The 25,614-nt window shown below is 35.2% G+C and overlaps 1 protein-coding gene and 1 long non-coding RNA gene across 6 annotated transcripts in view; both read right to left on the minus strand.

Moving 5' to 3' along the window:
- Positions 1 to 548: 548 nt before the first annotated feature.
- On the minus strand, positions 549 to 1,415 carry LOC115929504. Its single transcript, XR_004066514.1, has 2 exons — positions 1,295 to 1,415; positions 549 to 849 (listed from the first exon to the last, which is right to left on the minus strand). It is a non-coding gene; the product is annotated as an uncharacterized LOC115929504 (long non-coding RNA).
- Positions 1,416 to 4,743: 3,328 nt separating this feature from the next.
- LOC576366 (EH domain-binding protein 1-like protein 1) overlaps positions 4,744 to 25,614 on the minus strand; it is a 49,744-nt gene continuing 28,873 nt past the window's right edge. For 3 of the 5 annotated variants that reach the window (XM_030998557.1, XM_030998560.1, XM_030998556.1), the window contains exons 11-21: positions 24,673 to 25,374; positions 23,986 to 24,108; positions 21,807 to 21,942; positions 18,620 to 18,658; positions 14,424 to 14,591; positions 13,505 to 13,638; positions 12,896 to 13,016; positions 9,211 to 9,304; positions 8,388 to 8,461; positions 7,131 to 7,245; positions 4,744 to 6,634 (exon numbers count right to left, since the gene is read on the minus strand). In XM_030998557.1, the coding sequence (XP_030854417.1) occupies positions 6,538 to 6,634; positions 7,131 to 7,245; positions 8,388 to 8,461; positions 9,211 to 9,304; positions 12,896 to 13,016; positions 13,505 to 13,638; positions 14,424 to 14,591; positions 18,620 to 18,658; positions 21,807 to 21,942; positions 23,986 to 24,108; positions 24,673 to 25,374 (1,803 nt within the window). In that variant the 3' untranslated portion in view covers positions 4,744 to 6,537. The remainder of the gene's footprint in view (positions 6,635 to 7,130; positions 7,246 to 8,387; positions 8,462 to 9,210; positions 9,305 to 12,895; positions 13,017 to 13,504; positions 13,639 to 14,423; positions 14,592 to 18,619; positions 18,659 to 21,806; positions 21,943 to 23,985; positions 24,109 to 24,672; positions 25,375 to 25,614) is intronic. The other 2 variants (XM_030998559.1, XM_030998558.1) reach the window with 2 other exon arrangements.

Genomic DNA, 25,614 nt, shown 5'->3' on the forward strand with positions numbered 1-25,614 from the left:
CATCTTTTATTTCCAGGGCCGAAAGGGAGGGGGGCTATTCAGCACCCATAGAAAGAGCGATGATTACTTGAGGTGTCGTATCGTTGCCCATAATGTGTTGCTGTATTCACGACCCGTATGTCGGACTTGAACGGAATGTATACTTCCACAAAATGGTCACTAGAATAAGCTTCCCCCTCTCTTTTCTTCCAGACTATTATGACACGCTAAAGAAATGATTCTTCCCTCATTGGAAAGGGTGTCAGGTTTACGTTATTGTGGTTGGGGGCAAGTTAGCAAACGCGATATCTGGGGTGGCGTTACAGAGAGAGATCTAGTCGGAGTGTGATTAGTACACGTATGGCGTGTGTTCCACCCCAAGTCGGCCGGCTTTGAAGTGAGTTCCCTTCTTGCAGGAGTAATAAGTGACAGAAGGCCGCGAGTCTTAGATGTATCAGAACGAGATTGGATAGAAGGGGGTGCGATGTGTATAACCTGCCCCCCATCTGACCGAAGTTCAAAGCCGTGCCGATGTAAAGTACTGCCCTCGGAACCTTACGATCAATCTAATTGAAACTGATATCCAGACGCGAACCCTGGTCCCTGCGTGTTAATCACTCCCCAAGAAAAGGGATCAACTTCAGTGAGACCTCGACAAGGTTAACAAGAATTCAATCTATTTAATCACAAGTTCAATTAGATAAATGGATATTAATTGGTCGAACGCACAAGATTTGTATCGCCCGTTTGTTATCTCCACTCATCTAACAAAATCTTGCCTGTGGCATTCGACATGGCCGCATTTGCAAACACAATTCAAGTTTCCTTACCATTCATTCAGTCTTCCTTATTTCATATTTCCTCAGCATTCTATAAAAATATAAAAAAAGTCAAGCTTTCTCTCAATTTGCTTCAAATCATTTTATTTTGTTCGTTATTTATCTTGTCAAATCACCAATGTCCAAAATAGATATATCCTCTTTCTTTATTATCCGGTCCCACTATCACATCCAGATCTTTACCAAAAGTAATCAACTTTATTTTTTAATTTTTAATTTTCAAACAGAACGTTGATGACATTAACTTATATTTCTATTCTTTCATTTCTTTTAGTTGTCATAGAGTTGCCATAGAAACTGTGGATAGGGAAGTAATAAGCTCATAATGGACAACCTTTATTACCTTTATATCATATTGATGGGTAATATCTGAAAGGTTTCTTAACAAAATGATAAAGGCCTTTACTCTCTCTCTCTCGTTTCTCAAACAGATTACACAACCTCATCTTCCCTGACATATAAAACAATATTCTTACCGGTAATATCTTTGTTCATGCATAATTGATTAGGAAAGCTCACAAAATGGGATTTGTATAAACCACAGCAGACTAATCTCGAATATGAGGGGGAAAAAGAAAAAAAAAGTGAAGTGAATATATGTAAACCGCCACAACTGTATCATAGCAACAGACACCAACACAAGAGAAAATGGAGCATTAAAAACCGTCTTTGATAGCAATATCTCCAACCACTTTTATTCCTTATTGCAACTGGACTGTGCTTGCATGCTAAGTGCTGCATACAATGATAATACACAAGGAGTACAGAACTATATATACCTTAATCAGTGACAACACAAAGCATCGACTGACTGAGCTCCTTACTTTAGAGCTAGCCTTGAACGAGAGTTGCTACTCCCTCTCTCTCTCTCTGCATCATCTAAACATGATATATCACAGCAAGTGATAGCTTATCAATACGCACAATAATTATCTAATTCAGTCTGTAGAAGACCAATATTACAAAATGTATTTCATGTACTGCTATTGACTCGAACACTCATTCTAGATGAACTGATTACCTTTTCCCCCTGAACAAATGAATATGAAAACATAAGTGTAAGGCAAAATAGTCATTATCGTATGAATAATAATGTTGCAAAGTATGTGTACATTTTACTCATATATATTACATAAGAAACAAAAGGGTTTACAGGTAACGTTCAGTAAAGAAGAAGTCATCATTACATCCATCGAGTATAAAATTGTTATCCTATGCAAAGACAATTAACAAATTTGGACGATTTTAATAAGTGAAAATTTGCAGACAGACTTCTCGAAATATATCAATGTTTTCCTCGAGAAGATGTTACCCGAATCATAAGCACAGAAAGACAAACGGTTTATTTTTATCCAATACATATTTCATGTTTAACGTGACAAGAACTACCTAAACACAAGTGCTAACTAGCTTTTTAAAGCTTTTACATTTACTATTCCTTTGTACACCAAACTAATTATGTTGTAATCATGAACGGCCTAGTTTTCAGTATTCAGTTTCCCTGCATTTAAACTAATTACCGTAATTAACGTTGTATAAACCGCCCTCGTGTATTAACCGCACCCCTCTTTTTCGCTCTTTAAAAAAAAAAAAAAAAAAAATTTGCCGAGATTTTTTCTTTTTGTAAGATCATTAATGTAAATTAAAAAACAGTAGATGACCTAGGATAGAACCTTGTGGTACACCATGTAATAGAAGAAAAATTGGAGGAATTATTATTATAAACTACATATTGAGATCTATCAGAAAGATTACTTTCAAACCAAGATGACAAACAAATTTGAGTGTTGTTCTAGTTTCCGAGTGGCTAGTCAACACACCGATTACCGAGCTGGGAGACATTGCCTAGCATAGCGCCAGGTGGAGGGGCATAAATCGAAACTTAAAAAAAAAAAAAAAAAAAAAAAACACGGGTTAATACACCGTTAATTACGGTAACAATGTTTGGGGAGGGACTATGAGATGCAAGTTGGTGTTGTGGTATAATCAGCTCTATGTCTTTGCCTAAGCATCAATTCTGATGGCCCGGCTCAAAACAAAGTCAAATTTGTCATACAGTGACTTTAAAGGTTGGTGCACAGAGGTCCGATGCATATCTGTAAAACCCAAATACACATGATTCACAAGGTAAAAGAATAGCCAGAGGTTAATATATTATTGAACCCAAAGAATTGATAACACAATAACCCAGACCTTGATAAAAATGTTTCTAGTCTCAACTGTCAGGCCCTCCTGACACTTTGGAACCAAAGAAAGGTGATTTCCATAAATCATCATTAGTATTCCAAGTTAGTTTCTCTGAGCAAAAACAAAATACATACATCAAAGACTTCTTAACGTATTCACATTTCATATGCTATTTATGTAATAGAGACCATATTTTCACCCCAACAATGTTATTTAGATTAGTCATACATATATATATACTATAGCAATAATACAAACTTGACAGCCAAGGAGTTTCCATTTTGTAATCTCTACCAAAACTGATGCTACACTGGGAAGCTTAATGTAAGAATGTCATCCCCCATAAAAGGAAATACACTCACTTGATATAGCTTAACATGTATTCTAATGTTGCTGTACCTGTATGAACCCAATTACACCTGTTACTATATCACCAAAAAAAGGATACATACACACACATTATCATGGCAAAAGGCACAGTTTGGTTGGACTTGTGTCTTCACGAAGGGCGGGTCAAAGTTTTTAACCCTGGTTAACTTTCATCTTTAAATTTTTTTTAACACAGCAGAATGAAATTTACATTGACAAAGAAACAAAATGTCCCCCAAAACACACACAATAATGATGGTTTCTTTGCTACTGAAGAGGGTGAGAATATTCAAGCATCTACATTTTTAGATGGAAAAAGAAAAGCTGTAACTATATGTCACCAGTAACCCTGTCAATATATTATATGAAAATTTACACAAATGATGAAATTAAACAGACCAACAAGAGTCTAGAAGTACATGCAGGACAAATCAAGTCTACATGTAATCAAAACACATCGTAAATCAAATATTGAAGAAAAAAAAAGATTTTTTTTGGCATCTTATCTAGATATTCAAAAAATATAAAGTGATCTCTCTCTATTCATCCTTGTAACAAATATGGGGGAAAATTATAATAACAATAATTTAGATTTATACAGTGTATCGTCTCATAAGCCTAAATAACACATGGCAAGAACTATACAAAATATTGACCGACATATTTTCATGTAAATGTTTGCTCATCAAAGAGATGTTCATTTTACAATCATTCCATATACCGGTAGACAACCTGCATACAAACTGACAGACTGATTACTAAACTGGAGCGAATTTGAATTAAAAAATGAATTGTCACAAATTATAATGTACCAGGCATTACTTTCAATATACCAGTTAGTCCACATTTCTAGTCGATAACTAAGTTATCTATTGTAAAATTATTATTTGATCATATATAATGTTCGATATATCAACTACCAAGAATAAAAACAAAAACCCAAAATGCCTAGATTTTGCCCAACACTTTCAAAACATCAAGTTTGGTCATAGATGGTTATGAAGTTTGGCATAGAGTAGAATATACAATATCAAGATAATGATGGGGAGTGTTAAACTTTGATCATTTATTCAATTACTACGTTGCATCTGTTCATAATCTAACCCTCAGCTATGCTCACTATGTTAAAGCAGTTTCTAACTACAAATAAATAGTTTTTCATTTGTTATTGTTGCACATTTAGGTGAATACATTTTCAGCAATTTACATTTAACAAATGTACAAGCATAAACATCTATGTGCTTTCTCTCTCTCTCTCTCTCTCTCTCTCTCTTTCACTATCTTTCTCTTTCTTGCTCTCACCACACTACATGTGCTGACATCAATTGTCAGCTTATATAACATTTTTCTGCCATCAACAAATATAGAGTATATTATATACAATTTTTTATTTTTATATGATATGCACCTATATCAAAGATGAATTTATGTCCACTTATTTAAATATCAGGCAAAACAAATTTAATATTAATATCTATACATATATTTCCCAACATAATATTTGTTTTATTATTTTGCTATTTTTCTTCACAGAAACGAAGGTTAAATCTGCTAAAAGCCAAAGCCGTGCACATAAAGCCTATAATGGTTAGATCTAATCCTTTTTGTTTTCTTCCAAGAAATTCTGTGGCTATTCGTAAAGTCTGAGCCAACTGCACAAAATGGAATTTAAAGTTCATCTTAACATCTTATGTTGCATATATCTATCAATAATATTAAATAGCTCAGAGTACATGGCAAGTTTATCATTCTTTAAATTCAAAATTCTAGGGTGATATTGAAACACACATGTATGTAAAACATTTTCAGATTAATATGTTTTACTTGAAAATATTGGTTTTAGTGATGAGCAAAATGGATCTGTTTTAGTCCCATTAATAGTCAGATAATAGTGAGATTTCATACCTAATAAATTGTAGATGAGCGTTATCTTTACTACCATGTTGTATTTATAACATGCCAATAGCTGGCAAAACATGACCTCGAAGTAAGACATTGAATCAAATCATTGTATAAAATGAATCACATTTACTAATACTCCAAATGACATGTCTTAAAACTTTTACATTAATACCATAAATATATAACATCAAACCAAATCCTATTCAGAAAAGGCACAAAATAATATGAATTGTACAACTTATGAAAGAGTTAATGAATTAAAATCAAAAATTTCCTTGGCTGTATTTTGGAACATTGTACAAATTCCATGTCAAGTACAAAGTAGAAAACAGTTTGTTAATCAAAACATCAAAACAAAAAGTACTTCACCAAAGTAAGAAATTAATCTTTCAAAAGTACAAGGCAATTCAATATCTTTTACCATTTAATGTATTATATACACAGTTTCACTTTTCTTCAAAGAAAAATGTAATAAAAAAAGGTTCTTTTAAAGTAAAGCTTTTTGACAAAAATTATCTTTAAATGGCATTCATCAACTGATTTAATACCAGCACTGTTATAAACATTTATCAATGGTACTTTATTCTTCCATCCTTTTCCACGTCTTTAATCTGAACAACACCCAGGTTTTGTGTTTCCCTAAACTCCCTTCCACTCCCTTCCACTCTCTCTCTCTCTCTCTGCACTTCTTTTGATGCATTTCATCATATTTCTCTGGCTTGTTAGTACCTCTAAAGATAGTGAACCACCTCGCACAGAGGAAAGTCAATTTCTTCCTCTGCACATATACATATACACATGCCCATCTTTCTTCATTCATATATTTCACATCACTCTCTCTTTTCTAACCAAAACCATAGGCCATGCTGATGCGACCATGATTGAGCCTCATTCACACGCAACATAGTAAACTGCCTCAAACACCCATCGCAGCAAGATAAAACATCATAATCGCAGTGCCCCTCACATTTCTGTATCTTAACACGCTGGCAATTGGATTCCCGTACATCTTATCGGCTAAACACAGAAACCACCCGGTTCCAGTCGGCACTGTGTTAACTGATAAGCAAGTATTCTTAGCGGTCTTTATCGTAGGCAGATACTTTTTCTCTCACCCTCACTTGCCATTCATTTCCATGTAAAGCAGTTTTTATTTTGCCGCGATGGTTTATTGCATCATGTGTGAACATGCCTTTAAGCAGTGCCGGACTACTACGTCGTGTGTGAACAGACCTCTGACACATTGACCCGTTTGTTTTCCTCACTGAATACTACACTTCTCGTCTCTCACCCCTGCCCCTCCTTTGTTGCGTCTTCTCATCAGAGCATTCTCCAAGTATTCCGCTTCCTCCTCAGCCCTGTGTAGAGAAAGATAGTATGAAAGAATGAAGAGGATTAATGTCGAAAACATTCAATTCATGCTTTCTTTCAATCCTAAAACGTGACTTCACATGTAAACAGCATGTTTTGTTGATGTAAATTTTAGATTAATCATGTAGTGTGTCACAAGAAATATTTGACATCTTGTTTTTCTTTAATCATCTGAGTAGGTTGTAAAAGGCATTTTTTATAGTGATGATTAAGAGTTTTCACTCTTCCTACTCAAACACCAACCATTCTCAATATATATTTATTTCTCAATTAACAATATTTCTGAGGAAACAGGATTAAGAATAAACAATATTCTGAATATAGAAATTTCAAAACAAACAATACTTCTGAATATACAATATTTCTTCATATGTATATATGATATTGCCCAACCAAGCACTGGCGATAATAAGACATCTCAAGGGTACTTCTAATTCAATCTATCAAGTCAAGCAAAAGAGATTCTGGACTGCATCCACTTACTCTCGTTCCTGCGCATCGAGTTCCATCACCAGTTCATCCCTTTTGTTGACAAGGATCACAAGATCTTCCAGCAGGAAAGCCTCCCTTTGTCTCTCCTCCTCTGTCTTCTGCCAATCTGTCCATCATGAGTGAGAGAGAGAGAGAGAGAGAGAGAGAGAGGAGAGAGAGAGAGAGGAGAGGAGAGAGAGAGAGAGAGAGAGAGAGAGAGAGAGAGAGAGAGAGAGAGAGAGAGGAGAGAGAGAGAGAGGGGAGAGAGAGAGAGAGGGGGGGAGAGAGACAGAAGAGAGAGAGAGAGAGAGAGAGAGAGAGAGAGAGGGGGGGGGGGGGGGGAGAGACAGCAAGAGGGAGAGAGAAAGAGAGAGAGAGAGAGTATTAATTTCTTGTTTTGCAGATGAAGTGATTTGTATAATGACATATGTATCTGAATTTCGGAACAATAAATAAATACTGTAACTTGAAGGAATGCTTATAACTAGTGTATCGTTATTGAGAAGTTCATGACACTGTGATGGAGTTGAAGCTGATGATGGTCTCAGAAATTACGATGCTGATGATGGAGATTACGGTAAAAGTGATATTGATGCTCGTGTCATTAAAAGTAAATAACTGAGAAGGTCCATGACAGTGATGATTACATTGTATGAAGATGAAGATGATTGCGAAACTGAGGAATTTCGTCATGATTGCAAATAATGAAGACGATGTACCTATGATGATGATGTACCTATGATGTTGATGACTATGATTAAGAAGATGACATGAAGATGAAACTGACTTCCAACAAGAAAGCATCATGACATTGTAATTACATGGACAGTAGCATGAATACATGGTATGGAAACCATCATCATCACAATGCTAGAAATATATATTCCAATATCAATGACATCATATCATATTATTTCACAGTAAAGTTGTCATGGTTAGTGGATATGTCACCAGACTGTGGATCACCTAGTTTGCGGTTCAAGTCCCACTGCGGCACAAACGCCCTATGGGAAGGCATTAATCTACATTCGCCAGTCTCCACCCATTGGTATCCAGTAGAATGCGGATGTTAATGTGGTTGGATTGGCTTGTGTGCGCTTGTTAAATGGCACTTGGCTGGAATACTCTCCAGGAAGCAGAGCGTGTCCACTATCATGTGCAGATTAGCAATTTAATCCAATGACCGGGGTAATAATAATTACAATGTGAAGCGCTTAAAAACATAGTAAGAAGCGCCATATAACTGTGACTATTATTATATTTACTTACCTTCTATCTCCATCATCTTTCTGAGCTCTTGATTCAGCATTTCATATCTTCTCTCAAGATCATGTTCCTTCTCCCTATCATGTAGAGAATAAAAGAGAAAGAAATGAATCATGTTAAATTATTATCCTAGAAATACCCCAAAGATAACATATAAATGTATTATAATAGATTTTTCAAATTGATATTATAGAAATGTGCATGGGCATTATGCATTCTGACCAATATGTACCCTGAAAACCCCAAAACCAGGAACTTAAGAAGTTAAGATATATGTGTATCTTTGATATTGTAATTTTTAACACTAGCAAGGAAATACAATGTAGTCCTGTCTGTGTTTTTGATAAATTCCCTTATAATAAACTACATAGAAATGTATGTCTCCTAAAAAAAAAGGAAAGAGAGAGAAAGAGAGTGAGAGTGAGAGACAGAGAGAGAGAGAGAAAGAGAAAGAGAAAGAGAGAGAAAGAGAGAGAGAGAGAGAGAGAGAGAAAGAAAGAGAAAGAAAGAGAGAAAGAGAAAGAGAGAGAGAGAGAGAGAGAGAGAGAGAGAGAGAGAGAGAGAGAGAGAGAGAGAGAGAGAAGGGATTTGCAAACAATGTGTCATTGATATAAATGTTGGACACTGGACAGTCATCAAATGAATTTAACCTCTTTTCTTAAACATAGGATAGCATAAGCTGTAAAATGCAGAGTTGCTAAAAAAAAGAATAAAAAAAAACAAAAAACTAATGAATCTTGCAATTACTATACTTGAGCTAATACGAACTATTTGTTTGTGATTTCCAATAAACAAGCATGATGAAGTGAGGACACAATAAACTCACATGACATTGAGCTGTTCTTGGCGCCTGATCAGAGCATTCTTCTTGTTAACCAATTCAAACCACTCCTGCATAAGAGCAGCTTCATCATCCGTACCTACGAGAAAGAGAAAATAATGACTTAAATACTGATAGTAATAGTAATTAGTGTTCATATTTAAATCATACTGACTGGTTAAATACACTCAAGGAGGATAATTTATGTGACTATATTGCATAAGAACAGTCACTATGGTTGTAGATGATAATAATTCTGGTAATATAGTCTCATACAACGTTTTTTTTAAATGAGCCAGTTAATATTATCACTCGTTCACAAGGATAGACATCCAAGAATATGTACATAATGGTTCAGTTGGTACAACAAGCATGTACAATATTAAGTCGTACATTGCAATATCCATAGTTCTAGAACAAGTAATAAATGGAAAGTTTTCAAATGGGTGTTCTAAGTTTTTGTTATCCTGGAAATCTATTTTCAGGTGTGTCAAAAAGAGAAGTAAGGTTACACAAATAGTCCAAATAAAAATTCTTGGTCAATGCTTCAACAAACATTAGAGTAGTAATTATGTTAACCTAGAAGTTTTCCTATATTGAGCTATTATAGAAGTCTCCTTTGAATCCCATGAAGAAGGCAAGAAAGGAAATGCATTTTGTTCAAATCTGCATTATTATGTCAAGCTTTAACAAACTATAAAAAAAATAAAAAATAAAAAAAAAGGATTTTTGTAAGTTTTCCATATTATGCTACTATGGAATTCTATTTTCAGACCCAAAATGAAGACACACAAAAAAGGCAACACATGTAGTTTAAATGAAAGCCATATCTACAAGTCTATGCAAAGCTTTAACAAATACTTTATTATGGCATCAGGGCTGTTGTGTATAAGTTATCCATACTGAGCAATAAATAGAAGTCTATTTGCAGACCCACATAAACTTAAGAAACGCAATGAATATATGGTAGTCCAACTGAAAGCCATATCAATAAATCTATGTCAAACTTTACAAATATCAGTGTTTTCATTGATGTTTTATAAGTATTTCATACAGTATATTAGCAATATCAAAGTTCTATGTCACTTGTCAGCTTCATCAAAGGCAGTCCATTGATAGGATGAAGTCAGGATACAATCTGCCTATGGTTTCTTGAATGGCTTCATGATCCACTGCAGAAACCATAGACACAGCATGCATGAGGTTTGCCAATTTTATAGGTGGAGATTGCAGCAGCATGTTTAACAAATTTCATACCAATATTTTCAAGTTTGTTTTCAAAGTTTTGAAACATTGGTGCACTGGCCTATGAAAGATGCAAGAAAGGCGACAGAGACGAAAGTCACACAATGATGTTCTCAACCTTTTTTTTTGGGGGGGGGTAAATTTCCAGAAATTGTGTATGTCTATCTCATTTGGCATGACATAAAAACCAGCAATATCCATTGAAGTTAACTTTTGGATGGCCTACTTTAAAGATAATAATGCCTTGCATGGCATTCTCTTCATGTTGCCAGAGTATCTGCCCCCCTGAAGGATATGTACATGTATCTACAGTTAATGTACAGTTAATTTTAGTCTCTCCTTTCTACATGGACATTATTTTCTCAAGGCTGAAACCTTTAACATAGTAATGAGCAATTTTAGAATGATGACAAACATAATGTTTTATAAAAACATAAATTTTGTAAACCTTGTAGTGAGTGACATACATGTATGTTTTTTCAAACAGGTAACCTTTTCTGTTTTCATGGCAGGTTAATAGGCTGGTCATAAAAAAGTACCGTATAGGACATTATGTGAAGGTTTTGTTCATTTGTCCATTCTGACTTAAGAAACACTGCACTAACAGCCTTAAAGGCATCGCTTAACAATGTTAAATCTGAGATGCACGGCCCTATGTGTTATCAGTGTCTGTGATATGGTGTCATATTGAAGCCCTAAAAAAATTGCGCTTCAAAGTGATCATGAAGTGCCTCAAAAAAGTACAAATCTTTGAATGACTGGTTTTACCATACTCATTTCCCAAATAGACTGTAGTGTGATAAAAACCGTTAGGAAAACCCCAAAAATGAAATTTTGATTTCCAATCATAAATATCTTGATAATCAGACAAGCGGTCGGCTTGTAAAATTCATGGGATTCCTACTGACCTAAAGGTTTATAATTATGATTGCAGCATGAGCTAAGTCCAGGATTTTGTTTCATAATCTGAGGCAATGTTACTGAGTCACTTTAAGTATAATGCCACCTCGCATGAACCCAGTTTTTTAACTCCATTGAACACTAAGTCCAACATTCCTCCGGATTAAACACATTAAAAATGCTAAAATACATTGAAAAATGCGTGAGGAAAAGTTAAAAGCGCATCAAACATGAATACATGTCCTTCCCTTTGAAATGTATGTCAAATTGTCATTTGTATCATTTTGATTGTAAATTAAATACATTAAGGAATGGTGCTGTAAAGTTTAGTACCTCCCTGGACACCAGGTAATTAGATTGAAAAAGGAGAAGAAATTCACTAGTATAATGAATGCAGTATACCCTACTCTTTAAAGATTAAGCCAGAAGCACACATAAATGTAGGAATAATGCAGTAGCTTTTGATAAGATAGATGTGTAGGTAAATGCGTCAAAAGAAACATTTAACATGGGCCCTTGAGGCCTAGAGAAGACTTTTTTAGTACAGAAGTCACAGTGGACCCCAGAGGTTTGAAAATGACCTAAAGCTTAAGTGTAGACCTTTTTACCATAAGGTAATACAACAGAATGTTCACATAATGTTCCAGCTGTATTGGTTTAAAGCAGAAGAAGATTTTTGACATCTAGAATCTTCAGTAATTTGTGCACTTTGACAAGATACATGAATGCAGAATTATTGCTTACCAGACACACGTACCAATTATGAGCGTATGTAATCATCATGCATTTATCATCACAAATTGCTGGATTAACTATTTTGCGGCAATTGGAGGGGAGTTTGTGACGTGAAAGGCTGGCCGAAACGTTAGCCCAGTTGATTGCAGTAATTAGCCCCATAGAGGGGTTGGAGTGAATGAGGGTAGCAGTAATGGGGGGATACAAGGCCCCTCTCTTTGGGCTATTGAGGCAAACCTTGGTCCCTTTCACTGGCTTTCTCTATCCCCTCGGTGATTCTTTGAAAAGGAGCGAGGTTTGATGGGTGCCGATGGCTTCTTGCTTTACAATGAAAAGAGGGTTGACCTGAAGAGTGTGAAGGCACACACTCAGAATACATCAAACCTGCAATTAAAGCTAAACAATCTTTCAGGCTTATTTTTTTTCCTTCTTCAAAAATGCATGAAAAGGATTCTTTCCCTACTCTTCTTCTAAAATGAGGCCGGAGAATAAATTTGGCTATATTGAGGGTATTCTCCTTGACCAGAGAGAATGAACAGTAACAAAAACTTTGGTTTTGGATGAGTCATTATAAAAACAGTCATTATCAGGTCCACAAAGGAGAGAATTCGCTAATTTCTATCTTTGGTTCCCAAGATGAAGGAATATGGCATTCTGTCACATTTACTGCCCATTAGTTGCACATTAAAACTTTTTGTGGCAATTCCACTGGTGTGGAGCCATTGTGCGACGTGATAAATTAATATCATTTGATAAGTCTCGAGTTTAGATTGGAATGTAAATATTTTTTGGTTAAGGCTTGACCACTGACCTTCCTCCATGGCCTGTCGGAGGGCTTTCTCCACGAACGCTGCCCTCTCGTCGATCTGCTTCTGCTCTCGATCCAGAGCTGAGTATTCACCCAGGATGTACTCGCTTGTCTCTTGCAGGTCCTGTAGGTTTAGTGATGGGTAGGAAGAATTAGTTCTGTGAGCAATGACTGATTGCACAGGAATGCAACTCTACATAAAAGCTAAACTGATGAGTTTGCACATCATACATACGGTTTGCTCAGAGCTAGAAGGGCGTTAATGCTGTGTTAAAAAGTATAGAGTTTTAATGGCCTTCTAGATCTCAACAGATGCTATATTCCTCTACATCAACGATCATGCATTCTAAAGGTCATAACTGACATGGAACAAGACACAGATCTGTCCCTGGAAACATGCCTGTTACACTGACCCAAATGACTCAATTGTTTCTTTTATAACATCCAACGTTCACAAATATTAAGATTAAATTGGATAATTAGGGGTGCTAAAACAAGGAGTATTTATTCATAAAGACAAAAGATAGGGAAAGAAAACTGGAATAAAAATTGGAACAATAAGAACTGGGAAGAGCGAAATCATCACTGAAATGCAAGAAAGGTGTTAACTACCTCTTCCATTAGGTCTTCTGTTCCTTCTTTACTCTTCTCCACCTCATGATCCTTCTCTTCCGCATCCTTGATCTCTTCTTTGACCTGTCCATCCGGTGTCCTGGCTTCATCTGATGGGTCATCCGGGGTCTTGGCTGAAAGTACGGGGGTACAGGAGTAGTGGTCATGCGTTATAGCAAGCATTAATCTACATTTGCCACTCTTCACCCAGGTGAAGTAATTATGTACCAGATGGTAAGAAATTCTGTGAATGTTCCTTATAGTAGCTCAGCTGCAGGTGGGGATAATTGGTATCCTTTGAAATAGTAATTACTAGTGTATAAATCCAATAATTATCATCAGTAACTTACACATTTAGTTTCCAATAATTCTGCATACCTTAAGGGTGTAAAACAATGAAAATAATTTGCAAATTATAGCTCCATTTCGAAAATGATAATCTTAATTAGATAAATGAACGGAGTACCACTACGGTTTGACTTTGGTGCTACAGGGAATATTATCTCATTGGATATCTATTTCTTCAAGAGCTTCTTACTGACAAGGAAACTTGTATTCATACTTTTAATGAAATTCATAATTAAGATTAGATTTGCTATACAAAATTATATGCCATCATACTGTTAATGATGATTAAGATGATTCAAACAGCTCCTTAATCCACTCCCAACAAAGATGATCTCTCATTAAAAGTCCATTTTCATCCACCCAAATTGGCAGAGACATCCAGCATGTATTGTTTCACTATTTCCACAATCACTTTGAAGTTTTCCGATCTCGTATGAACCAAGAGAAAGGTCATCCATCATACTCGCACCACAACTGACCACCAGTCCATCTGGACAGAGAGTCAATTCAGAGATAACCATCCATACATTCACCAGCCACACCCCATACAAGTCTTTTTTTTCAAGCTAACCTTTTCTCTGTACGGGCTGGACCAAATTGGTGAAGGATTGGAGCGGCGTCTTGACCGCGATATTGCCCTTGGTCAATCCCTTGGCGAGTTGATTGTCGTCGGGGCTGACCGGCGGCGTAGGTTGGTCAGGGCTGGCTAGAGGCTGTCCATCTGCTCCTGTCTTCTCACCTAGGAAGTGATAAGAACCTTGTGTAATGGGCTTTCTTTGGCAGGCTAGGCTGCTCTATGGGTATTTGGTTGATGAAGTGTTAGGATGGGGTGTGATCTTCACAGGGAACCTCTTGATATGTCATTGACTCATCAAAGATACATTTGTCATGAATATATTTGAGATTGATATTAATCTTGTCCAACTTGTAACAGAATACAAGGTAAAAATACAACAGATATTGATATCAAAGGTATTGTCCAATGTGATATTGGGCATGTTAACTTCCTTAATTTGATTTTTTTTTAATGTATGAGGCATCATCTAAGACTTACCTTTATAAATACCCATTAAAATCTCATTATATTCTATTATCTTTTGTGGACAGACTGGGAATTGACAAACACAATGCCATATTTGAGCACCTTTTAAATGTTCATTTTTCTATCATTATCCAGATTTCTCTAACTACTGTCTAAGGGAAATTAAGGTTCATACCTTCAATCATTGGTACTCTTTAATGTCTTGTGTTCCCTTTAAAAATTACAACTACTGGTACAGATAAGCAGGGATTAGAGCACTTGATAACTAGCCCATGCCTCCTAACATTTAACATGTAACATAAATGGAGCCACTTAAGGTTAAAATATTATCATAAAAAAAATTCTAAGGAATTTGGAAAAAGAAAACCTGACAAATGCCAACTTATTATTTCATTGTGTATGGTTTGTTTTACCTGTTTTGTTTAAATGAAAGATAACAATGTGCTTGAATTCTTTCTAAACATTTATATTTTCATATTGCAGTATGTTGTTAATCATTCCAAGCCCCCTATAATGTTATATTAATTTCACCTTCTATAAAGCCAACTAAATGAAAACTACCGTTTCCTATCATAATCCCCAAGAAGAAACAACCAAAGAAGGTTATAAGGGTGAATATGTGCAATGTGTCACATACAACACATGACTTTTTACCAGTTTATTTCATTAAGAAATGAATGACCATTGAATAATGGTTATTTGTGTTACATCACTAACATTATTTCATCATTATTTCATTGTTATTTCAAGTCAAGAATTTTTTCATTTTTGAATAAAATAAATGGAAAATGTCATTTGTCAAACAGAACACATTGCACAGGATCACCCGATAACTACTTTGAGTACATATAGATAACTTCCACCATAATGATCTTTGTATGGTCCTACCAAATATGATACATCTACATAATACAAGTAGTCCCATGTATAAAACTTGATGTATCATTTCTTTATTGAAAAATCATACCAGAAATTCCATCACAGCTCAACAAACATATATTTTCCATCATTTTGGATTCATGCATGAATCGGCAGCATCCAAAATCATAAGCTACGTTCTTGTTCTCCTCAAAACTGGATTTGGTTTTTTGATTTTTGATTTTCTGGTGCATGTCATGTTTAATTCAAGACCAACAATATCCATGCGAAAGAGAAATACAATTTAGTACACATATTTCACTGTACGTTTTTGTGTGTGCACAATATCTGCAGAGAAAAGATATTCATCGGTTTTAAAAACATCAAATTAGCACAACGACAAGAATCTTTATAACAAGAACATACATGTATATCTCTAGACAAGAAATACATAACAGACTAAAATTCCTACAAAATAACTTTCTTTATTAAAGGGTAATACAAAATAATTCATATTTATCTTGATCTAAATGTGCTTTGACAATAAACTGGAACTTAATCAGACAAAGAATTGGGAGGGAAATGTGAGTCGGGTCACAAATCATATTACAAAACTAGCAGCTAAGCTGTACTGGCATTATAAAGAATAATGGATTCATTTATCACCACCATATTAGAGAAATAAAGAGAGACATAAAAAGGAGAGGGACACAGGGAAAGACAGACAGAGAGGGGAAGAACAAGAATAAGAGAATGACAGAGAGAGCCAGATATAGCGAGAGACAGAGAAAAAGAGGGAAGAAGGAAGAGAGAGAAAGAGAGAGAGAGAGAGAAATAGAGAGATACATAGATAAAAATAAAGAGAAAGGCAAAATATTTAAATTGAGAGTGGTGAAAAAATTAACTCATGCATCCGTGTTGCTGCTTGCAAATAACAACTAAATATACATGTACAATCATTTTAGTGCATTTACTGTAATACAGAAAAGATTAAGAAACACCGTTAATTCTAACTAACGTGGTGAAAAATCTTCTACCTCCCATTCACATAATTATTTTTAAATTGTTAGACAATCACAATAATTATTTTAAATGAGATATATATAAATAAATATTCATGAGATTAGATTTTCTTCTTAAAAGATAAGTAGATTATGTGAATTACTGGAATGGATTAGTTTAATTGGACTTCAATATTTGTCCTACATGTGTGTGGATGGATGGACACATGCAATTCAATATTGGGAAGCCTCTGTCACTTCTTATATAATTAATGGTTATTACATGCAGGGGTAATGTTGTTACATATGAATTCTGTGGAAGAAAACCACAGTTAATTAAATCCTAGAAAATTGTGGAACAAAGAAGAGAGACGAACATTGGATTATTTGTTACCCAAATGTAATGAGTATTCTTTGGTTTTTTATTGTAGATATTTTTCTCACAAACTAATACAATTTCTCGGCATCGTTAGTAGATCTATGGTATTTTACATTAAACACATTTTTTTATGAGAAAGTGTTTCTGGTGTTTCTTGTTTGTCTCTAAAATGGCTTCCCTTTAAAAAAAAAAAAAAATAACTATGTTTCCATGAAAATACTCCACGTTTATTAAAATTGTTTTCTGTTTGCCTTTAACATGGCTTTTCTCTTGAGCCTCTATTAAATACGACATGGTAATTTGACTTTGAAAAGACCTGCTGCAACAAAACAAAAATGAAACAACTTCACACAAGCACATCGTGCATCAGATTTCTGTATATCATAACACACCGATATCAGGATAGAATTAGATTACTGACTTTTTTTTGTTATACTTCAACTTCAAAGGGTTTTCAGCATCAGTTTTTTTTAGCAGTTTAAATACCATGTCATATTTAAATAAAGAGACATGTTAAAATAGTGAAAAGAGAGGAGGGTGGGGTAGGAGATGAATCATTCATAATAGAGTAGATGGAAATTGATGGAAAAATCTTAAATATTATTTTGGTTTTTCTGTCTTCTTTTTTCTCTCTTTTGTCTGGGAAGGAGGGAAAGGAAGTGATGGTAATAAATGTATTATATGCAGCTCATATGTGGGTTAGACGTCTGGTAAAAATATATACAGCATTCATTCTCAAATTAAAATGGCTGCAGGCAGCAACATGTGACAATTTCTCCTGTTTGCTTTTATTTTCTTGACCTCCCATTGAAAGTCTTAAAACTACACTATACATGTAATCTTTCAAAAACATATTGTTTTGTCTTCGGCATGAACGAAATAACAAATAAAACACTGTAAGAAATCCCATTGAATGAATTCTTGTTTTCAATTGTGACAAGAAATGTGTCATTGTATGTTATGGACAATACCCATGAATCATAGAGCCATAATATGTAACTTTGGATAATGATTCCCCATCTAGGTTGTGCATACAAATGTATGGTACATTTTTTTTTTCCCCACACCATGCATGTATAGATAATGGAAATGTGAACAAAGGATGAATATATCTTAGAGCTGCCTCATTTAAGAAATGATTGCACCAAAAAAACATGTCGGCCTATGACTAGGTTTAATTTTCTATTAATATAAACCAACAATACCAAATGCCTGCTAGATAAACGCCTGCTGATGGCTACTGCACAATACTGGGTAATTCATTTTCCAACATTTCATTCTTGAAATGCTAATTCTGACACAACCTCTCATTAGAATCTAAAGCTTTCCTTGTCGATATATTAGAGTTACAGCGTGACAGGGTTTTGCACAAGGGCTATAGTGAATACACTATATTGACATGACTGGATCAGGATGGTGGGTGATAAATGCTGAAGCAAAATAAAACTGAGAATGGGAGCACATGCCATGGTTAATAAATATCTTACCACACTGACCACCATATTGATAAAAGTTGTAACCAAGACCTAAGGCAGGCAGGGAATGTATAGGGATAACAGAAAATCTAAGTTGATTTCATCAAAACAACAGAAAAAAAAATAATGAGAATAATAACAGAAACATCAAACAAAAGTTGAATGGAAGATGTGTTTGTTACCATAGGAAAAATGAGATAGAGAGAAATAGATTAGATAGACATCTAGAAATATCAAGTGAAAATGAATTCTTGAGTTTATTCAATTATTTAAGTGTCGGCATATTAAAGATGAAATAAAAATAAACATGAATTCAAATATGTATAATTATGAATAATATTGATCAAATAGAGCAAACGTAATAAAATCTATTATCTATTTATGAACTCAAAATACACTAGACTGCACTCGTTGAAATAGTTATAAAGTGTACTATATCAAGTTTGCAAACACATGCAATGACATGAGCAATGACGGTAAAAAACACATTAAAACTCAATCTCATTGTACTCCAATAGTTGTGGTTTGAGTTAACAACATGGTGCTAATGATGACTGTGAATCGCTCTCCATAAATCACAATATTTTCAGAATTGATGAAAGTCATAAACTAGATAGATGATAAAAACACTGTCCTTGATGCTATTTCTAGCATTTGAGAAAAGAAGTAGGAATAGCAAGGTCAAGCATTGTGTCCAGATGAACTGGCTAATGGGTTTTATAAGGCCTGTGTCAAAGTCTATTATAAATTATCTTTTAATTGAAAAAAAAAAAACCTTATAGATACCTTGGATACTTGAGAATATCTACATTCCATAGTAAAAATAAAAGTTTATATTTAATTACATTCGTGTCTATTTTTTTTTATCTGACTCAATTTTTATTTGATTACATCAAAAGTTGTGCTCATTTCTGCCTTTCCAAAATAACAGGCAAATCCTATTTATACATAAATTAAACAAAACAACACCTAAACAAAATACTTTACTCATTTATTGTTTTACTTTTTACCTACTCTTTTATCATTATTTCATAACTTTAACGTAGCTATATTTTTCTCAAAACAGAAACTATGCCACAAGGATCTCATCTCTTTATTCTTCATTCAAGATCGATATCTTCTTTATTTTTTATTTTAAAAAAGAAGATGAAAAAGAACACAGGACAACAAGCTCCAACTTTTAATATAAAGAATGATCGGAACAATTTGGCAACCCAGTGTACATTTCTCACGACACCTAGCCCTACATCCCAAGGGTACATGAAACATTTCTTTAAATGGAGGGCCTGGTAATCTGGTATAGAACCAAACATCACTACAGAGCTTCTCAAGTCACTAGTCCAGCTAATCTCTCACTCCATTCATACCCACAACTTGGTGCACCTTTCCGCGCTCTTTTGTCAAGCGAAAGCCCTATAAGTAGCTAGTACAAGTCCCCCCAAAAGAAAGAATGAAAGAAGAAGAAGGAAAAAAAATGCATCATCTGAAAGTGCTGGATGACACTGTAGTGTCTCTGTTCTATCACTTCGTTCTTTTCATCCCGCTCTTCTTCCCCCTTCCACGGAAAGTTTCAGTCCCATTTTCTGAATGGAGGGGGTACCTAGCGTTCCCGTTGGAATGTCGGAATAGCTGGGAATCGAACAATGCGCCTCTCTCATCAAAGAGAGTCGCTCCATTCTCCCCCGTAAATCTGATAAGATTTGTACGATTTAGAGAGGCTAATACTGGTTATGTGAAGCTGTCCTATTCAAATGTAGCAGTTACAACTACTTTTGCAGCACACTCCAGGCAATTGAAATCTCCAGGGGAGGCCCTACACTCGTAGCAATTCAGCTCATTCAGAAAATCCTCTACATAGTCTTCACATTTATCCATGTTCTTTAATACAGGGTGCTTTTGGAATGAGAATTATGCTAGTATTCTCACCATGGTGACAATTTCATTATCCTAATATGAAGTTTTAATGTTCCAATAAATGTTATAACTCTTTCAAAGAGTACAATGAAAGCAAAAGAAATGTTGGTCAAGGCCATGAATTTGGTGAAAATGATTTTTTTAAATTATTATTTGATTTGTCTCAAAATAAATCTTTTGTTTTTCATGTGACATGTGAAAAACCAATATTCCATGAGTCATGGACCATGACCATCTATAAATTCCACATTTCACTCTAATTTTCTTGGGTATCTTCCTATCTATAACATTTTTAATAGACTAATTTTGCATTGCTAAATGCCTTCAGTAATTCACCCTTTTGCAAACAAGTAACAACAAATATGAAAAGAAGAATTCAATTTATTGAACTCTCCAGTTACATTTCATGCACAATACGATAACGACAATTTTTCATCCTGTGCATTAAATACACCTCCCACACACTTAACAAAGCCAGGCTTCAAATGTTCACTTCTGCATAATAGAGAAAGATTACATGTGTCATCCTTCTGGATAGTAAATCTAAAAAGTGCTTTAGTCTTCTTTTTCCTGTTTCTAATCCTCCCTCCTCTTCATTTTTGTTTCATTTCCTTCTTTATTTCTTTGTTGATAATGGTCAATGGTTTCCTTTAACCAGAGAAACAGGTGTTCTCCCACGTTTTAAATTCTCATTAATATCCATGCAGAAAATAATTAGTTTAATTATGTTTTCAAGACTATAACAAAACATAAAAATAAGTATTGTTTATGTTTTCTTGGTTTCTTGCGCTATTAAGTACTGCTATAATGCCCAATCTGTATGCTGAAAGTACATTTCTTTTTGGGTGATAATACCATATGTCTATGAAGCAATATAGAACAGAAGTACATTGATATATTATAAATGTATTTAATATTAATGTACTAATTCACAATCAAGAACAGAAGGAAATCATACAAGTTAATGAAAGCAAAGAGTTTGGTTAATATCGAAGAACTGTCAAACGATCAAAAGTAAATGTGATATAAACTGAAGAAGTTATATCATTCCTTACAAAAATGATACACTTTCAAAGTAAATCATATCAGAATATAAAAAGATTAAGGATTGGTTAAAGAGTAAATGTGATTTACACTGTGAAAATTCAACCACACCTTACAGAAATTATACACTTTCGAAGTAAATTATATCAGAAAAATATGTTGAATTATAAATGCATAATAAAGATTTAGTTCATGAGCCATTCAGCAATCAAGAGGAGTTTGATGAAAAGAAAGAGCTTACCTATCGTGGCCTGTTCTTTGACGGCTTGTGCCATCTCATCGATACCTTCAATCTGGGGTTTATTGATGCTTCCGCGAGCTTCTGCTATCAACTTTCTTGCTCTTACTTTCAAATCTTCTTTCCGCTTTTCTTCCTCCTGGTTGATAACATATATGGAGAATTAGTATAAATGGAAAGTATTTCCAATGTTCACCATCACTTGTAAATCCAATGTAAAGCATCATGCAGATCACATTGAGATGTTTTATACAAGGATAACAACTAATGGGGTTTTATGGACAATAACATTTCAACTAAAATAAATAAATAAATAGCAAAATTGCCATATTATGATGATGGTGATGATGATGCTGATGGAGAATTTTCAAGACATAAAGATTAAAATTAATAATTGTTCATGCCAATTAAAAATTTAAAAAAAATTAAAAAAATTATTGAAAGCATATACTAACTGAATCACTTTAACATGTGCACATGTTGGAATTAATCGATATGATAGATTTATTTAATTGGCCAATAAACAAATATAGTACTTCGGATGAGACATACTAGTTATATTACATCCCCAAAATAGACCAGTTCACGGTTAGCACCTTACTGCAATGACCCCGAATATCCACAGATCTTCAAAACATAAAGAGGTCCCACTTTGTACATTTTGCAATAATCACTCCTACAGCGATGGAGGTGCTATAAAATAGCCTTTGTTTCCCCTTTTACAAAGAATACTTCCACCTGTGCATTATGGAGTGCATTAATGAATAATGATTACTTAACTTTCAAGAGCACGTATCCAATATTTTGTCTCCGTGTATTTCAAAATTTGTTCTGCATTGACCTTTATCTGCTCATGCTCAGACTGCAACCGTGAACTGGCTTATTATTCATGCACTTTAAGCGAGCAACAAAAATATCCATTCTGAGATGAAATAACAATTGGCAACAAGACACACTGCAACTACAAATATTCATCTTCCTATTCCTATATCACAGGTATACAGAAGTAAACAGAATTCACAAACAAACACAAGCCTGAAGAAAAAACACACACCACAGAACACGAATCAAACATGTCATAAAAGGCAGCACAGTATCTGTACCACGTATGAAATATGCTTAATCCCTTGACATAATGTAAACATTAAAACATTTCATACATGTAAGTCCCCTCATCTTTTCTATCATAATCGGCTGTACGAATTCATATAATTCATGTACATACAAAGTGAATACGAAAACTGAATTGCTATTGATTACAAACCAGAGTCAGTTGCAAATCACTCAACTATTAAAATCCCACTTGCGTTTAAAAATTGAAAGCATGTTCCAGATTTCAAACAAGTCTCCTGACACAATACAATAAAGTGCTTTAAAATCCAATATATGGTTCACATTCAGCAGATGCGATATAAGCAGAGAGCAATTGACACAGAAAAGAATGACATAAGAAGATCACACATTTTCCATGTATTTGAGCTGGGTATTATGTGCAAAAATAGACCCAATTCGTTGCTACTACTTTGAAAATAACAAACGCACAACACTTTGCACTTTCCATCAATGGAAGTTTGCCATCTGGACTTTCAAGATATGAGTAAAGTGAAGGTCAAAAGTAATACAGAAAAGTTACTTGATGTTCCTGACTGTATGGGAATAAGAGTTAAATCTCTTCGACCTCTAAGACAAATTTCTTTGGCCTACATCTTGATATTTCTATCTTTCTATCTTTTTTTCCCCCCAAAAAAATGAAGGCAGCTGTTTGTTTCAAATCCCACATCATGCTCTCTTTTAGCCTAGCATTCAGTCTGGGCAATTATATTTTTCATTCCTTCTCATTAAAATGAATTACATTTAAAATGTATTTAATCTCACATCTCCTCCCCCCCCCCCTCTCCCTCTCTCTCTCTCTCTCTCTCTCTCTCTCCTCTCTCTCTCTTCTCTCTCTCTCATTAAGTTTCATTTTCATAATTCCCACTTCTCTTTGAACTTATATCTCTGTCACTGTCTCTCTTCTCTTTCTCTCTTTTTGGTTTCTTAGATGCCCCCTCCCTTTCCTCCTCCCCCTCTCAAGTCTCTTCCCAAAATAGTATGGCAAGAGCCAGAAGGGCACAACTCTTTGTTAAAGAATAGGAGTAACACCCTTCTGGTTCTAAGCAGGTGATACGTTCCAAGCCATTACCTCATTTGCATCTCCATCTTGCTGCGACTGTTCTCTCTTTAGAGTGGCTCTTTTGAACGCCGCCTCCTTCCTAGCGAGCTCTAGTAATCGCTTAGCTCGCTCCTTTAAATCATCCTCTTTGGACTATAAAAGGTACAAGCAAGACAAGAAGTGCAATGGATACATCAGCCAACACATCATCTGTTGAGAACCAGGAGGGCGTTAACTCGACGGCAAGAGGTAGGAGTTAACGCCCCTCTGGCTCTCGGCAGATAATGGTATACAGGGCAAGAGAGAAATGAAAGGTGAGTTTTGCAAACTGGCAACTATTTGCAAACCTGTACTCCGTAAAGAATGAGAGAGACCATTTATGGTAAATGTTGTCCTACCAACGGGAACCTGTAATTAATTATAATCGTCATTCAAGTCTTAATCGATAGAAAAGGACATTTATAACAGCACAAAGCTAGCTAACATTGATCAAACATTACAAACTAATCAAGGTTCTAAAAGTTCAGAGAATTTCATAAATTCTAATTCATATATATGGTCAAACATAACAAACTATTCAACATTATGTAGCAGAGTCTCAAAGAACACATGATCGAACATACACTACTTAACATTCTAATATTCACACAGCAAATCAGGAAATCTATTTGATAATACTTGGTGCACTAGGAGTTTAATTGAACATAGCCGGCCTACCTTTTGTGGCGCTTCCCCATCCCCTTTTACATCTTTCTTGGCCATAGCAGATGCTCTGAACCAGACCTGGTCTCCAGCTGCTCCTATAGGGCTTCCAACCTTTCTCCCGTTCTCTGCAGGAGTGTCTGTAGGAGTCCTATTCTTATCCGAATCCACCCCATTTGATTCTGGCTCTTTATCTCTCGATTTCTGTTTGGTGAGTCTCCTCTCCACCTTGCTACCGGCACTCTGCAGCTTGTCCGATAGCCCGTGGCTATTGCTGTCTGAGTTCTTCATGTTCATGGTGTCCACCCCCTCCACCGTGTCCTCCCCACCCTCTGGGGAAGTCTTCCTACTATTGGGTCCAGACTTAGTCGGTGAGCCAGGGCTCTTTGGTACACTACTAACCCCATTTGAAACAACCTCTTTCCCGTTCTCTGTCCTCTCTCCGTTCGCCACGACCCTGTCATCATGGATGACGTTGGTTTCCTGCGCAAACACATCTTCTGGCATGGACTTGTCCGACGAGTAATTTCCAACAATGTACGTGCTCTTTTTCGTTGCATTACCGATCCTCTTGACTTCTAGTTCGTGGCCAGTGAAGTGCGCCCTCAGTTGAAAGAGATAGGTCATGACGGCGAGTTTGTCCGGTACAGCCAGAAGGACCATGTCTTGAGGGTCCAGAAGTCTTGGAATGCCACAGGCAGCAGCGGCATCAAAAGCCTGCAGGATTTAAAAGTTTTATAAGAAAATATCAAATTATGTAGGATAATTACATTAATTGTGGCAGGATTGGTCATTATGGGGATCATTAAAAAAAAAAAATGATTGAGCTATGCATAAAATTACAGGGGCATTTACATACTTTTACCAACAAGAAAAATAATTTAACCTGGAGGGTTTCATCCTGTACAGGTCAGTTGCATAAACCAGCTGTTCTTTTTCTTTCATTATCATGTACTA

This window comes from Strongylocentrotus purpuratus, unplaced genomic scaffold (assembly GCF_000002235.5).
Source record: "Strongylocentrotus purpuratus isolate Spur 01 unplaced genomic scaffold, Spur_5.0 spur5_scaffold_5, whole genome shotgun sequence".
Taxonomy (NCBI): domain Eukaryota; kingdom Metazoa; phylum Echinodermata; class Echinoidea; order Camarodonta; family Strongylocentrotidae; genus Strongylocentrotus; species Strongylocentrotus purpuratus.